General features: G+C 43.4%; 1 protein-coding gene across 2 annotated transcripts in view; it reads right to left on the bottom strand.

The window, feature by feature from the left end:
* Positions 1 to 17541, bottom strand: part of SPAG6 (sperm associated antigen 6) — a 54129-nt gene extending 36588 nt beyond the window's left edge. Inside the window, exons 1-2 of one of the 2 annotated variants that reach the window (XM_035130051.3) lie at positions 16939 to 17541; positions 15839 to 15934 (exon numbers count right to left, since the gene is read on the bottom strand). In XM_035130051.3, the coding sequence (XP_034985942.1) occupies positions 15839 to 15934; positions 16939 to 16963 (121 nt within the window). In that variant the 5' untranslated portion in view covers positions 16964 to 17541. The remainder of the gene's footprint in view (positions 1 to 15838; positions 15935 to 16938) is intronic. The other variant, XM_088653924.1, reaches the window with a different exon arrangement.
* Positions 17542 to 18028: the final 487 nt, after the last annotated feature.

Below are 18028 nucleotides of genomic sequence, written 5' to 3'. Positions count from 1 at the left end.
GTCCCCAAACAATATTTACAATGATGCATATATTAGAGGAAAGTGTGTGTTAGCATGAATAGAATGGTGAAAAAAGCAAACAAAAATGCAAAGACACAGTAATCACAAACTATTATACAGTTTTATACTGCTAAATTATTAAACTAATTTTCTGAAATATTAATACTCTACTAATGTGGCTTGTTGATATTCCACAAATGCAGCTGGTGAAGCAAAAGAGACCATCTGATGATGTTCTTGCAGACTTCCCATAGGCATCCTTATGACCACTGTGTAGTGTAGTGGTTAGAGTGTTGTACTAAGACCAGAGACCAGGATTCACATCCCCACTCAGTCATGAAGCTCACCAGATGGACCTTGAGTTAGTCACACAACTGTTATGAGGAAAAACCAGGGAAGGGAAATAACATGTGCCACCCTGAGCTCCCTGGATGAAGTGTGGAGTGTAAATTGAATAATAATCAAACAAACTCAACCTATACCACTTTCTTCAAATCCAGCAAAACTTCCAACCGCTTAAGTCAGCTTTTTAGTCAATATGAAGAACACTTTTGCAGCACAAACACACAACAGTCTGTTTGTAGTTTTTCACTGGCCAGTGATTCATTTCTAGAAAAAGAGATGCGCCAGATCTAATCTCTTCCTGTAAAGTCACATTATGGGACACAGAGACCCGTAACCTAATCTCAGATATGGTTTCGACTACTCATAGTGAAAGGAGGGCACCCATGGGGAAGTTTCCTCCAAAGCAAATACCACCTTCAGTGTTGGAACTACTGCAATCCCAATAATGGGGCCGTCTCCTCCCTTCATTGACACTATTTGCCTTAGGAAAAAGAGTTGAAGAAATCCACACATCACCTCACGAAAATCAGTTTCCACTGGGTACACCACAGCGGTCTGAAATTTGCCTGTGCCTACTTCCTGCCCATGGGCACCTGGTGGTGTGCAGCTGCTGACACATGCAAAACTCAACTCTTTGGCACACAGCTGCAAATTTCTTGGGGCACCTAATAAAGGTCACCACTTCCCATGGCTCCTGCTGAACACAACCAGCTGGCTCTGCATAGGGAGCTGCCACGTAGGAATTTCAAACAGCTTTGTGCAATATCAGCTTGAGTGGGTAGACTTCTATCCTCTGAGAGAGCCCTTGTCTGAATCTGTTGTTGAATGACAACCTCTATTGTCAATCAGCAAGATGCTCACCCTCCCCTCCCCCAAACATTTGAATGACAGGTGTAAGATTTAAAACGTTCGGAAGGAGAGAGAATTAGTTTTAAATCATTGGGGGCGGGGAAAGAAGAGGATTAGAAAAATGGATATCTCAAAATGGAGATCTGCATTATCTCAAGAGGATTACAACTGGTTCTTGTATGAGAAGAGGAGGCTATCTGCTTTTTCTCTGTGGTCACTTCCCATGCTGTACCAGGAACACTGGAGCAGAAATGTTTGCATGTGGGAAGAGTTGGCACCATGGTGACTTTCCATGCCAATACTACATTTTTGTCTAGGAATAAGGAGCAATGCCCCATGTGAATTTCACGTCCTAACGTCAGCAGAGCATTATGGCAGGCATCCCCAAACTTCGGCCCTCCAGATGTTTTGGACTACAATTCCCATCATCCCTGACCACTGGACATGTTAGCTAGGGATCATGGGAGTTGTAGGCCAAAACATCTGGAGGGCCGCAGTTTGGGGATGCCTGCATTATGGGATGGAGTCAAAAGGAAGCAGTAACCACATTGCTCCCAGAATGAAAGTACTGCCCTTTCAAAACAATGTCATTTAATCAGCAATTTTGGTCTTATTGACCTCCACCTTCTTTTTTTGCTCTAGTCTTTTGCAAAGTAAGCCTGTACTTACTCAAATAAATTATCTGTTTAAAGCATTCCCATCCCACCCATCAAAAAAAAAACATTTTCAGGGCAGTTCATAATAAAATATACAAAATAATGTAAAAAATAATGTAAAAAATTCAGTAAAATATTAAGAAAATAATAAATCGCATGTGTTCTAAGGACACATGTACCTGATATGCATAAGACTGCACCATTGTGCATTGTGGTAATTAATCTGGAATAAGTATGACATTCCAGTTGTACTCACATGCAAGTCTAAATTCCCATCTTACCCACCCACAAACAATAGGGTGAGAAAATTTGTCCTTTACCGATTCCAAAGGGCAGTTCATCTGTCTTAAATATGAGCCCACCAATTTACCTTAGCTATCTTGCAGCCACTACCCTAAAATAACCTAGTTTACCCAACCACTATGGGCCATGAGCTACTTGGCAGTTTATGATAAATTACAGGAAACCAATGTAAAATGACTTGTTTACAGAAAACATGTCAATGGACTAAGATAGGGAGCACTAAGCCCTAAACAAAGGATGTCACTGTGAACTATCTGGAGATGTTCCAAGGATATGTGAGACCTATTGTAACATCATGATTTTGGGTTTGTTTTTTTTAATGTTAAGCTTCTAGATCTCAGCATTACACTGAATATTTTTTAAACAGAAGCAGTGCATGTCTCAAAAAAACAAAATTTAAAATTTAAAATAACTAATATCTTAAAATTTAATGAGCATTTTTTAAAAATGCAACTCCCTTCATTATCTCAAAAAGTTGGTGTGTGGTGTGCAAATAAGTTTAATTCAAACTGATAAATGAATTAATTAGTTAAAGGGCATATGATCAATAAAAATAATTTAATTGGTTGTGCAGACCTAGTTAATTTAGGAAACCTAAAAATAGAATAGTACTCACCTCATCTCACTGTGGTGATAACAGTGTTCCAAATATCTAAATGATTTTTAAAAGGTTGTCTAATTCTGTACATCAAAGAAGAAATTCAAATACCCATTAAAAAAATTCCATTGTGCGGTCCAAAACTTAAGTATGTGTCATATCAGCCCATCAGAATGTCCTGAAGGAATAACACCACATTGTGCTACATATAAGAGAAACAACTTAACTGGGGAACAACCTCTATATTCTATTCCCTTCGGGTAGCAATTATAAGCAACCCTCAGTGAGTCTTGTTTATTTATATACTTAATTACAGTAGCCTTCATAGCACTTGTGCTGAGTCAAAGCTAGACAATGGCACAGTCCCTGTGTAAAAGATTTAGCATATGCCTCCTATGTGATGCAAGGCTTTTTGAAGCAGTATGTTCTGTAGATAAGTGAAACTATCCAGAGAGAATACCAAAATTACTCAGTGGTAGTGTTCAGCCACAGTTTCTGACATGTACTTCTGATTTTCTTTTTATTAAAAAAAAACCCTACTGAGCAGGAAAAAATAAGTCACTTGAATGAAAAGAACAAATAAGAACTAAGGCTTGAGTTTATGTGCATAATCAAGTGCCATGATAGCAGTTTATGAAGTTATGAACAATATGGAGAGAGAAATCTTTCTCCCTCTGTCATAACACAGGAACTCAGGTCACCCAATGAAGTCAATTTACTGTAGATTCAGAGCAGGAAAAAGAAAATGCTTCTTCACACTACACATAATAAACTTAGGGAATTCACACACACACATACACCAAAGATATGATGATGGCCGTTGGCTTAAATGACTTTTTAAAGGATTAAACCAGGGGACCCAAACTAAGGCCGGGGGCCGGATGCGGCCCAATCGCCTTCTATATCCGGACCGCGAACGGTCCGGGAATCAGCATGTTTTTACATGAGTAGAATGTATCCTTTTCTTTAAAATGCATCTCTGGGTTATTTGTGGGGCATAGGAATTTGTTCATACTTTTTTTTTCAAAATATAGTCCAGCCCCCCACAAGGTCTTAGGGACAGTGGACCGGCCCCCTGCTGAAAAAATTTGCTGACCCCTGGATTAAACAAAACTCCTGGCGGCTGGGCCTATCAACAACTAGCTAAATAAAATCTCCATCTACAAAAGCAGAATATTTCTGAATACCACCACTAACAGGAAATGACAACCACCTTCATGTCCAATTTGTAAGCATTTGGCAGGCCACCACTGAAAGCAGAATACTGAGCATCTTCAGCAGACCTTAGTCTGATCCAGAAAGGCATTTCAAAAATAATCACAAATTTATTATTATTATTATTATTATTATTATTATTATTATTATTATTATTATTATTATTTTGCCACTGCTATTGCTATTATTAAAATCACTTCCAAAATATCAAAATAAGGCATGATAGAGGAAGGTAAGCAACATACATTTAAAGCAGCCTAGTTAAAAGGAAAACAAAATGCTATCTTACAAAAGAAAATCTTTACAGATAGAAAACAAATTCAAAATGCAATAAGCTCCATAAAATAACATCATTAGTACCTAAACAAAAGAATGGAGAAAGAAGCTACATCCTCACACCCCTCTCCCCTGCAACACAGCAACCACTTCCAAAATGCATCCTTAGCAATCCTCCCGAGCCAAGCCTCACTCTCATGTGTTCTCGCCATTTAGCACACACAGGAACAATGTTGTCGAATGAGCACACCTTTACCTTTTCCCACATCAGAAAATATCTGCCATTTGTATCAATGCCAAAAAAGAAGATGCACTCAGAGAATGCAATAGCAAAACCAAAACCTGCCCAGTACCCCTCAAAGCTGATGGACCCCAAACTAAGAGTTGCGCTTGGTGGCATGTAAGAGAGAGAAGGTGGCATTGCCTCCTTCTTGCAATTTTTCACCCCCTCCTCGGGGTCTGCAGGCCATCACTGATGTACAGGTGGAGATTGGGGCAAGAGGAGAAAATTTTGGAAAAGCAATCTCAGCCCTGTCCAATGCTGTGTCTTAGGTGAGACCTTAACTAATGGAGGGAAAGGCAAAGAGGAGAAATAGAACGATGAGGTTTTGAGCAGGGGGTGGGAGGGATTCAGACCAACCAACCACAAGGCAGGGAGAAGTGTTTCCATGACAGAGGAGAAGAGAGCAACTGCAAAGTGTGGGAGTGTCTAAACCCCTTTGTAGGATAACAGGTCAGAGCTGTTGTCACAAGACACAACCTGACTTGTGTGCCTTAAGGTAATCTGTTGCCTTCAGGTGCAGCACAGCAGGGGTGAGGAACCTTTTTGGCTCAGTGGGACAGCCTGTTAACTGTGAGCCCCACTCCTGTGAGCCAACTTTGAGGGGTACTGGTAGTTGAGTTGTCCCTCCCACCTGTCAAAATCCCTGTGCAGTCCTTTCCCTCAGGCTGCAAAATGTCTTAGGATGGTCCTGGGGAGACAAAACTCTCCATCCATAGGAAGCTGCCTTATACAGTGGAATCTTGGTTCTCGAACACCTTGGTACTCGAACATTTCGGCTCCCGAACACTGAAAACCCGGAAGTAAGTGTTCCAGTTTTTGAATGTTTTTTGGACGCCGAAGGTCCGATGCGGCTGTCGTCTATTGTTTCCAGAGCGCCTGCACCAATCGGAAGCCGTGCCTTGGTTTTCAAATGTTTCGGAAGTCAAACAGACTTCCGGAATGGGTTCTGTTCGAGAACCAAGTTACCACTGTACTGAATCAGACCACTGGTCCATCTAGCTCAGTATTATGTACACTGACTGTCACCTTCTGCATGCAAAGCGGAAGGGTATTCTATATTCTGAGAGTAATCTTATACAGTATTCTCAGGAGGAGGATAAAATCCTAGTAGCACTTCGGGACTCTAAGAAACAGGGGGCTCTAAATCTCCCCTACGGTTGATTGGGGGAAGAGAGTATAGAGATAGTTTCAGAGAGATTAAATGCAAGCAAGGATACACTGCTGGAAATGTGCCTGCAATCAGTGCTGACTGGCTCAGAAGAGATACTTCACCACCCCCATTTTAAAAGGCCTGGCCACCAGCTGCCTATAATGATGCATATTGAGACCAAACCTCCAGATCTGAAACTGCCAAAAGGATATAGGTAGGTAGCCGTGTTGGTCTGGATCGAAGTAAAATAAAAAAAATTCCTTCAGTAGCACCTTAAAGACCAACTAAGTTTTTATTTTGGTATGAGCTTTCGTGTGCATGCACACTTCTTCAGATACAGTGAAATGGAAGTTTCCAGGCACTTATGTAGAGAAGGGGTGGGGAGGGGTGGGGATGGGGAGGGGGGATCACTCAGAAGGGTGGTGGAAATGGGTGATTGACTGACTGATAGCTGTTGATGACCGCAAACGACTGCAAATGGTTTTGCATGAAAAAGCAAGGGTATAGATATAGATATTCTTAAAAGGCAATGCCTGAAAGAAAATATTAAACGCAGAAACAGACCCGGAACATAAATCACAGCAGGGCAGAAATAAAAAGTTGATGGGCAAATTGCTTGCCAATAGTTTAGCAGCATTTTCATCAGAAGAAGTGCTTCTCCCCACCCCCACGCCACCTCCATATGTCGGGACCTGAGCATCCAACATCTGCAGCCTTTCATTGGACTGAAGAGTAGCACTCCCAAGAGAACACAAGGAAAAATCTACATAGGAGGATATGGTGGCAAAAGTGCTTCTAAACTAAAGGCATCACATTCTCCCACATACGACATAATGCTCCCCCCAAGAGGAGCTCTTCCCTTGAAGGCTGCATGTATGCCATTGCCAGCTGTGCAACACAGAGACATTCAGCAAGGATGCCTGTTTTTACTGCCACAATAGGATGGGAAATGACTTGCTGACTTTTCACCGCTACAAAGCAAAGGAACTAGACTACCTTTCCTTCAGGTGTTGACAACTCTATGCAAATGGAATGGTCCAAATTGATCCCCAGCTACCATTTTAGAAGGTGGGGTATGATTTAGCTAATATTGAGAGGAGGGACAGGGGATGGAATCATGGGCGTACCCAGGATCAAAACTAGGGGGGGGCAAGGGGAGGGGCCAAGGCACGGAAGGGGAGGGGCCACAAAGTGGGCGGGAACAGCGAACTCGCGCTCCGCCGGGCTGTGCCCCTCCCTAGAAGCAGGGCTGGTGGGCGGAGGCGGAGCCCAGCCCAGCGGAGCGCGAGTTCAGCGTTCCCGCCCGCCGCGCCGCGCTCCCTGGTTCCCCGCCGCGCTTGGCCTTGCCTGAGGGCGCGCCGGGGAGCTGGAGGGAGGGTGCGGCGCGGTGCGGCGGGAATGGCGAACTCGCGCTCCGCCGGGCTGTGCTCCGCCTCTGCCCACCAGCCCTGCTTCTAGAGTAGGGCAGCTGCCCTAACTTGCCGAATGGTGGGTACGCCCTTGGATGGAATATGGATTTCACTAAAGCGCCCCCACCTTTCAAGCATTGGTTTTTATACACTGTGGCTCTGCCACAAATGACAGTGTGCTAGGGATTAAGCCACAGCTGAGGATCTTTCCCTGGTAACTTAGCAAAGACCAAACCTGAACACTGGGCGGGGGGGGGGTGAGACATAAATCAACATTGGGGTTATTAAAATTCCCATATTGTATTGTGGCATGATTCATATTTTATTTACAGATTTGAATCTTCATTTTAGTATAGCTGCCTGCCCAAACCTCTAGGGATAGGTGGGCAAGTAGTCTAGATCAGTAGTTTGATAGAGGAATATACAGATAATCAGTCTTCCCCCTTCCTCTTCCTCTTCCTCTTCCTCTACCTCTTCCTTCTGTAGCATGGAACCCAAACCACATAGAGAGGATCTCTGCATATGTTTGCATTTACTGTATAAGTGCAGAGACCTGTCTGTGCAAGGCAACCGGAGGCAACTTGGGCTATTCTATTTTTAAACTCGGTTAGTACCATATATCTGTTATCACAACTGCCAACTGTTACTGAAGGAGCAGAACAAATCCAAAGCAGGATCCAAGATTAGTATCCCAAGAAACATAGCGGAGAATCTAATTGCCTGTGCAGTGCAGCTTCGAAACCGATGGGCAGTAAATTTTACTCAGAGTAGACCCACTGAGATTAATGGACCTAACATAGTCACATTCATTAATTTCAGCAGGACTACTTGGAGTAAAACTTAGTTGAATACCGCCTATTTATTTATTTATTTATTTATTTATTTATTTATTGCATTTACTTTTTTTGTTTTACTTCTCCAAGGAGCTAAAAGTAGCCTACATGGTTTTCCCCCTCCTCAATTGATCCCCACAAGAAGACTATGAGGCTGGTTAGGCTGCAACACTGACTGGCCCAAGGACATCCAGTGAGCTTGGTGGCTAAGGGGGGGATTTGAACCCTGGTTTCCCAGGTCCTACACTCTGACCTCTACACCACACTTGGCTCTCAGTACTGTTACACCGCCTTTTTGAAAATTACCAAGGTGGCGTAGGCAGATCAAGGTCAATAAAAGCATTACAGTGAACAACAACATCACAGAAAAATTAAAAGGTCAGATTTAAAAGATGTGCCTATACCTTTTCTAAAAACAGCTGCACTCTGAATAAATATGCTGGTCTCTTCCTCACTGGGGATAGTCATGTTCCAGCCCCTACACCAAATGATTGGTTGTACTCTTGTGCTGGGATTCCTTTATTTGATAATGAACACATCAGCACACCATTTTATATCCTACTTCCAGTCTTCAGGGAGCGTCTGCACTTTTGAAACCAAAACAACAGTGACAAGCCCAAGAAAGGGAAAAACCAGCAGACTCAGGAAAACCCCAAGGTTTTCAGAAGCACAAAAAAAGTATGGGGGGAAACCTAAGGGAGGGGAATCCCGAAACAACCCAGTGAGGGACTATACACACTCAGTGGGGACAAAATGTGTACTGCTTGCTGGGGGCAAACAGAAACCAAATGCTAAGAAAGAAGAGCTAAAAAGGGAGAAAACAGATATAAAAAAGCTTAGACAGACCAATCTCATTGTCTGGATATGTCATTTTCTGGCTCACACTGAGAAGCTATTTTTACATGTCCTCAGGGATGGAAATGAGAGCTGCCTATGGTAATTGATGGAGAAATTCAATATTTTAATATAGCTACGATTGGGCACCAGTGTGTCCACGCCACACACAGCAGCAGCAAAGAGAAGACTTCCCACTCTTTCTAACAGTTCTTATTTAGTACAGAATATTAAAAGAACCCTACAAATTCCAAGCAAATGCAATTCATAGTCCATTTTCCAAAATGGCTTATGACAGACAAGCAATGAGTAGTTCACACTGCATACTAGGCTCTGACTGGTTCACAACAACCCTGCAGTGTTGCCCAGTGATATTAGATCCGCTACTGCTCATGGGGAGTTGAACTGAAGCTGAGAGATTGTAACAACCCTTGCTTTTGTTCCCCATATTGCAGTAAACAACAACTCTCCAGTATAACTCACTGCTTTACTCTTATCACTGGTAGAAGGGCTGCATTGAAAGTAGCTTACAGCAGCCCAGCAATGTAGCCCACTGTGAACACTGCAGGGCAGAAATGAGGCTAAGGCTGACTTGCACTTCCCATCAAGAGTCTCACATATCTCTCAGGTTTCAGCAAAGGTCATTCTACTTACATTGCCCTCCCTCCAGGCCAAATCGAGCACTCAACTGCATGCCGCAACCTTAAGCTGTACTGAATGGATGCAGACTAGTTACACTTTTAAAATGTTCAAAAACTTTTTTTTGCAGATGGTTTAAGACCCAAGTTAGAGCACACTCTTTCTTGATATTAATTTTTGCTTGTTTTCAATCCCCTCAGCCAAAGGGGCAGGTCACACACACACACACCAGGGACACAATACAACATTTTGTTGTGTGGACCTACTTGTTCCCTCTGATAATGAAGTTCCAAGGGGCTTCGTCAAAGCTGAGGCTGTTGAAGAGGCCAGAGACCATCTTGGCTGTGAGCCCTGGAAGATCTGCTCCCTGCCTTTCTGACCTGACTGACTGACTCCAGCTACAAAAGCTGCTAGACAATTCTTGTGGTATTGTTTAGGCTGTTTTGTTGGGGGTTGTTGTTGTTGTTGTTGTTGTTAACTTATAATATTCATTTTTAGATATTATTAGGATTTATGCGGAAATGATTTCAATTTGATTGTGTACTTTTTGATGTGGTTTATTTTATGTTAATGGCTTTTGTTGTGTTTGTAATTATGTAAATCTTGTCATCCTGTAAGCCATCTTGAGCATGGTTTTAACTATGGAAAGGCAGCATACAAATAAAATGATGAACATGATGATGACGTTTTATTCCTCCTGTAGCCAAAGCAACAAAATCCACACACAAGAGGGATGTATCAGCAGACTTGGGGGAACATCTAGGGCAGGGGTCCCCAGACTTACCGGCGTTTGGGCCGGTTCCCACTGCGCTGATCGTGTGGCGGGCCGGAGGACGGGGGAGCGCGTGCCTGTGCGGGCTGGCGGGCGGGCGCTTACTGGCGCGGCGGCGCGCTTCCAGGGTGGAAAAAGCGCCGAAAATCCGTTGTGCGCATGCGTTTGGGCCTCCCCCGACCCGGAAGTGCACCAGAAATGACCTCTTCCGGGTCGGGAGAGGCCCATACGCATGCGCACAAAGGATTTTCAGCGCTTTTTTCCCAACCTGGAAGAGCACTGCCGCGCTGCGCGCCGTAAGAGTGGGCGGCGGGCAGCGGGGGTCGTCGCGGGCCGGATTGGCATCCGGCCCCCGGGCCGTAGTTTGGGGACCCCTGATCTAGGGTTTGTAGAATTAAGAAGCCCCAAAAATTGGTTCAATCAGGACTGAACATGTTCAGTGGCCCAGTGGGGAACAGAAAACTGGGTGAAGAGGGGAATGGAATGCCGTTGAGGAGAGCATGGCTAGCAGGCTGAAATGCTGAAGAGGAGCATGGCACTCCGTCTTGTTAATGCTAAAGCGAATTCTACTGAAAAACCAGTACTGTACATTAGATTAGAATTGGGTCTTATACAACCATGCACTTCAGGTGTGTATTGGTAAGACAGCACAGATTTCTTCTGTTGTGGGGTAAGCTCTGGTTCCAAATTAATCATGGATGACCCCCATGCTGTGCTCAGGCTCCCCTCCCTCTCCCAATGCCTGGTATGCTTATCTGATTTAATGCTTACCTGGCATTTTGATATAGCCACTTTGATATAGGGTGTGTGTTTTAGCTTATATACTGCTCCAGGTGACAGAACAGGAAATGGCTTCATGACTGTCAGAAGGCAAGCCAATCTGCACAACCAGCAGAATCAGGGCATGCCTTCCACTAGGCTAGGCAAGGAGGCAACCTTAGGTAGTAGCAGCGAGGCATTGGCAGTTGCTTTACATGCCACGTGGCCAACCCTGCACCCGCTGCTGCCCTCAGGTGCATCTGAAGACACCCTCCCATCACTAGCATTTCATTAGTATTCAATTGCCAATTTGCCAGTCCTTCTGTATATGGAGTTGTGGGTGGAAATGTGGGTGAAGGTGCAGCTCCCCTGCCTCAGGCACCAAAATATATTGGGCAAACCCTGGGCTCCCAAGCTTAATTCTCTTACGTTGGTTGTATGTATGCAGGGAAAGCTCTTAGTGATAGATAAGCTGATAGCAGAAGGAGATAATCACAATTCTTTTCCTTTTCAGTGCCATATAAATAGCCTTAGTTTTTATTTAAAGGCAGCAAAACAGATTTCTCTGTTGTAGGCTAGACAAGTGTTTCTCAAACTGAATTTCATATTCCTTTATGGAAATAATTAACTACGCTCATTTTCTGCTGTAAGAGTTTCTAGTCAAAATATGACCACTGTTCCAATTCATTACAGCCAGAAGATTTGGACAAGAAAATCCTACTTTTAACAAAAACAAATATTTAGTCAAGAATAATCACAGTGGAAAAGTATGCTGTGATGCTTGTCATTTCTTTGTAGGTTAATTTAGTGATGAAGAGAGAGATTAACAGCACTCGAAAGAGCTATGCATGGGGGTGTGATGAGGAGTGTTAAGCACCCAAAACCAGAAGGGCAGAATCTGTTTTCCTTGACACACTGGTAGAAATACTGGCATGGTTCACCATTCCATGCATGGGCCTTATATTCCAAGAAATACTGAAAAATATGACACTAAAATGTGCTGCTTCGCCTGATTACTGCATTTGTACCTCAGAAGTCAAATGGAATCCATTCTGGAAGTCCGTTCGACTTCCAAAATGTTTGGAAACCAAGGCGCTGCTTCCGATTGGCTGCAGGAAGCTCCTGCAGACAATTAGAAGCAGCAGAAGCCGCAACGGACGTTTGGGTTCCAAAGAACGTTCGCAAACCGGAACACTCACTTCCAGGTTTGCGGCATTCAGGAGACAAAAGGTTCGATTCGCAAGGCATTCGACTTCCAAAGTGCAACTGTACTGAGTAAAAACTGAATTCCCAGTTTGTTTAGTTGCAGTTTGTAAATCAGACCTGCACAACTTGTGACATATGGAAAGCTCAGTTCACTAGCCATGTAGTGTAGTGATAACCCCCTCTGCTTTTGAAGATCCAGACTACAGTAACAAAAAGATTTACTGAGCTCTAGCTAGACCACTGTATACAGAGTGTGTGAGCTACATTCAGCATGGTGGGTGGTAAATGTGCAGGCTGCGTCATCAAAATTCTTTGCATTGTTTCAACATACAGGTCCCTTCCAACATGAGGAGATGCCAACATACTCAGAGGTGCTGCAAGAAGTATGAGAAATATAACTGAAAAAGTGAAAAGGATACTTTTTATAGGTGAACTTAAAATACATCACCAGTTTTTGAACTATATGTTTTTCATCAGCCATAGCAACCATATTGTTTAACACAATGTTTATTTATATCCCTCTTTTTCCTTCAGCATTTAAGAACCAGCTTGTATTTTCATACTTCACAGGCTGCAATTCTTAAAAGAGTTTCCTCTCTTGCAATCGTTATTTAAATCAGACTTACAGATTAATTTTTTAAAAATTTTTTTTGAAAAATCTCACACAAGTGAGAGATCCTGAGATGTAAAAGTATGGGGCTTAAATATAAATATTACTGGAATCATTTCTCATTAACAATTGAAAGCTATGATCTGAAATTAGAAGAATTTCAGTGATGGTGAGCACTATTTTCAGGGATGGCACAAGCGTTCTTTTTAGGGAAACAGTTTTTTCAAGTTTAACATTTTTTCATTGTATTTCTACACAGGATATTGCACCCTTAAATCATGATTTGCTGTTACTGAAGCAAACACCTTCATTATGTTATTTTAAAAAATCCTCCATGAAGGTTACACACATTACAGCCTTCTTCTGATACCTCTGATCCACAAGAGTGTAATGCACAAAATTATAGCATTTTAAGATAGGTTCTTACACTAGGTTATAAAGGTGACAGCTATTTTTTTTGGTGTGTGTCACCTTCAAAGCCCATCTTAAGAACATACCTTAACATGCTATAATTTTAACACAAAGCCCATTGATATGAAAATGTGTTTCTTTCTTCTTCCTTTTCCCAGGGCACTTTGTGATAAAAGCTCAATTTGAAAAGATACATCTTACAAAATTGAAGAGACATATTACCAGCTTAAGAATTTTTGTAAGCTTACTGATATTGGGGGGGAAAGAACTAGGGTAGGAATTTGCTAACAAAAGGGTAAATGTTGATAGTAGGAGAACAGGAGAAGGATTGGTTGGAGAAATCCCTGAAAGGTTGCAAAAATGCATCAACTAACAAAATTTGTATGGTTGACTTATGGCAGACAAAAGATGAAAGGATTTCAGGAATCAGTGGCTTCAACTGGTTAAATTTATGAAAATCAGATATAAGTACTGAAAAGCTGACAAGCTGAAAATCAGATATAAGTACTGATACTGACAAGCTGGAACGTGTCCAGAAGAGGGCAACCAAAATGGTCAAAGGCCTGGAAACGACGCCTTATGAGGAACGGCTTAGGGAGCTGGGTATGTTTAGCCTGGAGAAGAGAAGGTTAAGGGGTGATATGATAGCCATGTTCAAATATATGAAAGGATGTCATATGGAGGAGGGAGAAAGATTGTTTTCTGCTGCTCCAGAGAAGCGGACACGGAGCAATGGATTCAAATTTCAAGAAAGAAGATTCCACCTAAACATTAGGAAGAACTTCCTGACAGTAAGAGCTGTTCGACAGTGGAATTTGCTACCAAGGAGTGTGGTGGAGTCTCCTTCTTTGGAGGTCTTTAAGCAGAGGCTTGACAGCCATATGTCAAGAATGCTTTGATGGTGTTTCCTGCTTGGCAGGGGGTTGGACTGGATGGCCCTTGTGGTCTCTTCCAACTCTATGATTCTATGATTCTATTCTATGATTCTAAGTTGAATATTGACAAACATATAATGAACATGAATGGGTCCAAGAGCTCTTGCATTGCTCTTGTAAGACATCTTCTATATGCAGGGATTTTTATTATTATTTTGTATTGAGGAGTATTCAATCATGTCAGTACCTCCTCCATCTGCAGTCTGACAGTCTAGTTACAGGTATAAACATCAGCTGCTGTTTGTGAGCACTACGGTATGCCATGAATAGTCAATATGGAAGAAACCAAGCACGTGAGATTTCTCTCTCTCTCACACACACACACACACACACACACACACGGCCGCAAGTACAAATCATGTCACTATTTATAAACTACAGATCGCCTAAATTAGAAGAACATGCATTTTTATATTTGGTGAAGTTCTTAGGATTGTTTTAGCATCACCATTGTATGAATGTGGGTTGTTTTTTCCCAGAAGTAGCCTGTCCCCACTATGTTCAGGGACATGGAACTGTAGCCTAGCAGAACAATCCTATGCATATTTACTTGGAAGTGTTCTCGAAGCTACGAACATGAGTTTCACCAAACTGCAGGAGGCAGTGGAAGACAGGAGTGCCTGGCATGCTCTGGTCCATGGGGTCACGAAGAGTCGGACACGACTAAACGACTAAACGACTAAACAACAAGTCCTATTACCTTCAATGGTGCTTTGTCTCTTGTAACTGTGATTAGACTTGCAGTCTAAAACTAAAAATATTAAAATTTAAATAGATCACTCTCTAAGTAAGTAACATTTCTGTAATCTGGCCTGGGAGGGAGGGCAGTAAGTGACTCCTGCTACGAAAGCTGAGGCTGATGAACACACTCTTGGGCTGGGGTATTGTTTAGGAGGTATGAGGGTCAGGAACCGTTGCTGCTATTGATATTTTTAAAAATGCATTCTTATTTTAGATTTTTTATTATTTATGTTGAAATTGTGCGATTTGATTGTGAAATTTTTTTGTTTTACTTATTGTTTATGGCTACTTTTGTTTTACTGTAATTCTGCATGCTTCTTCATGTTTCACCTAGAGCATGATTTGAACTATGGAAAGACAGCATACAAATTACGTTATGTATGTGTGTATGTATGTAAACTTTGGCAATCAAGTTTTGGGCTATATATATGCTTTAAAGTTATTATAAAATTTAATTTAATTAAAAAACAACATTAAAATCTTCTATTTGTGCACAGTGATGTCTTCTCCAGATATAACATTTGCTTGTCTGGGAAAAATTGTATTTTAGAAAAGCAACATTGTGAATTCTGAAAAGAGTTTGTTTACTCTGCTGTTTCAAGCAGCACCCTGAGTTGGCAATTGTTAAATATTGTACAATTAATACCTGTTTTATACCCTCCTCTTCTAACTGCAATGCCAAGAATAGGAAGACTTAGCACTGAGTGGTGAATTGCAGTTCCCACCCCTCCTCTGTCTATCATTACTTGAAATACCTTGCAAACAGCTTGTAAATAGTCACACATGTGGGGAGTTCCCTTGGTGCAATGTGTGGCTATATGAAGCAAATATTTCAGCTGACTTTAATGGATAGACAAAACATATGTCTTACCTGCTCATTTTATTGGACCATCTTTAAGCTATCTAAAAAGGAAGGGGACTTCAAAGTATCAGACTGCTCTCAGTTCTACGGTAAGATAAACAAAAGGGTTTATGCAATTTTTTATTCTAAAGCACTTTTTGTTGTTTGTTTACCTGCATTCTGGAGAGTCTCGATATTTTGTGGCCTAGTAGCAAGTTCTGCAACAGTCTGAACAAACTGCGTTCGGGCTCTTTGATACTGCTCAAAGACTGCAAAGAAGGAAGAAGGCAGAATAAGTGCATTTCAATGAGGGCTTCCTATCACAAGCCTTCACACATTATGGTAGATACAGGCCCAGATAAGCAGGAAATGTACTGTATTGTGACACCTTATAGAGTCTATAGACCAAAGAAAAAAATAATGACACCAGCTGTCCTGAAAAAAAAGCAAAGGCTGTATTCCGAACCCTACTTACCTGTGAATTAAAGGTAAAGGTAAAGGGACCCCTGACCATTAGGTCCAGTCGTGACCAACTCTGGGGTTGCGCGCTCATCTCGCTTTATTGGCCGAGGGAGCCAGCGTACAGCTTCCAGGTCATGTGGCCAGCATGACAAAGCCACTTCTGGCGAACCAGAGCAGCACACGGAAACACTGTTTACCTTCCCACTGTAGCGGTCCCTTTTTATCTACTTGCACTTTGACATGCTTTTGAACTGCTAGGTTGGCAGGAGCTGGGACCGAGCAACGGGAGCTCACCCCGTCGCAGGGATTCGAACCACCGACCTTCTGATCAGCAAGCCCTAGGCTCTGTGGTTTAACCCACAGCGCCACCTGTGAGTTTGCCCCACTGAATTCAACAAAACTTATTCTTATGCATAAAGTTTATTTCCATAAACTTTTATAGGTTGACTTTATGACTCAATGAGGCTTACAGATTACAGAATGGGGGGAGGGGGCTGGAAACCAAATTACAACAGTACATACTACAGTAGAATAAAATATAAAAACTTAACAATCCTTGGCATAGGTCTACTCAGAAGTAAACTCCAGTGAGTTCAGTAGCAAATACTCCTAGGAGGCTTTCTAAATTTTGTCCTGTGTACACATCACCGGGACTACTCATAGTCTTATTTAATTCAATGAGGTTTACTCGCAGGTAAACAGCAGATTCTGTTGCGTGAGCGCGCTTCTCCCCCCCCCCCTTTTCTTTTTCTTTTCTTGAAACTGTAGAGCTCAGAAACTCCCAGTACACAAAACCCAGCCTTAGAAATACCTTGCAAGACCTGCCTCTGACTCATGGCTCTTGCTGGTCACCCACTTCCCAGAGCCTCGGCAGCGTCCCCGTGAGGTGGTGTCTCGCCCCCTGGATCCCCCTGCGGCCTTGAGGAGGGTCTTGCTCCTCCGCTTCGCCTCTCCACTCAGAAACCCGAGCAGCTCCTGCAGCTCCACCTGCCCCTCGGGCTCCGCAGCCTAGGCTCCGCGCTTCACCGTCTTCCCCCGGGGCCTTTTCAGTTTGGGCCGCGGTGTGTATCCTTCTCCTTGGCAACCGAACGGAAGCCGGCGCCATCAAGGGGCGGGAGGGAGGCCGCGGCCTGCGCCTCATTGTGACATCAGGCGGGCGCGGAACTAGAGGGCAAGCCAGCCGGCGGCGCCTTGCGCTAGGCTCTCGCGCGGAAGAGCCGACGCAACGGGATCCTAACGCAGCGTTCCTTGAGCCCTTTTCCTCCCCCTCCCTCTGCGCTTCTCCAGCTCGTTGGGAAAGGCCGCCAGGCGATGTCCTTGCCGCTTGGATCTACAAAAGGAAAGTCTCTCCCTGCTGAGGTGCGGTTGGCTGCGATCCTTTACTCTGCACTAAGTACACCTGATCGTTGCGTCTGAAGCAAGTGCGAGTCAGCGCTTGCCATTAAGGCCAATGGGAGGAGCTTGGACATAGGAACTGGGGGAATCCGCCTTATACCGAGTCAGACCATTTGGTCCATCTAGCTCAGCACTTGCCTACCTTGGCTGGCAGCGCCTCTCCAGACGGAGCTCTCTCTCTCCCAGAGATGCTGGGAATTGAACCAGGGACCTTCCTGCATAGAAAGCAGTTGCCCAGGCATCGCTCTGGGTGTGCGGGTGCCGCTTGCAAGGAGGCACTGGGTAGAATCTGGTCATAAAATGGGTTACTTGTGATCTTATTATGAAAGACTGTAGTGATGTGCCTTAAGCCTTTACTGCGCTAATCCGGCTCGTCTGCGTTTGGAGACCTTGCTGCGCACTCTGCTCAGTGGTTCGCGCGCGGGTTTCTGCCCCCAACTCCTTGCAACGAGATCCTCAGCCCCTCTTGGCTTCCTCCTCGGAAGTGTCTTAGTCTTCATTTAAAA

Source organism: Zootoca vivipara, chromosome 11 (genome assembly GCF_965207765.1).
Source record: "Zootoca vivipara chromosome 11, rZooViv2.hap1.1, whole genome shotgun sequence".
NCBI lineage: Eukaryota > Metazoa > Chordata > Lepidosauria > Squamata > Lacertidae > Zootoca > Zootoca vivipara.
Note: the sequence above shows the minus strand (reverse complement) of the source record. Positions and strands in the feature narration are given on the sequence as shown.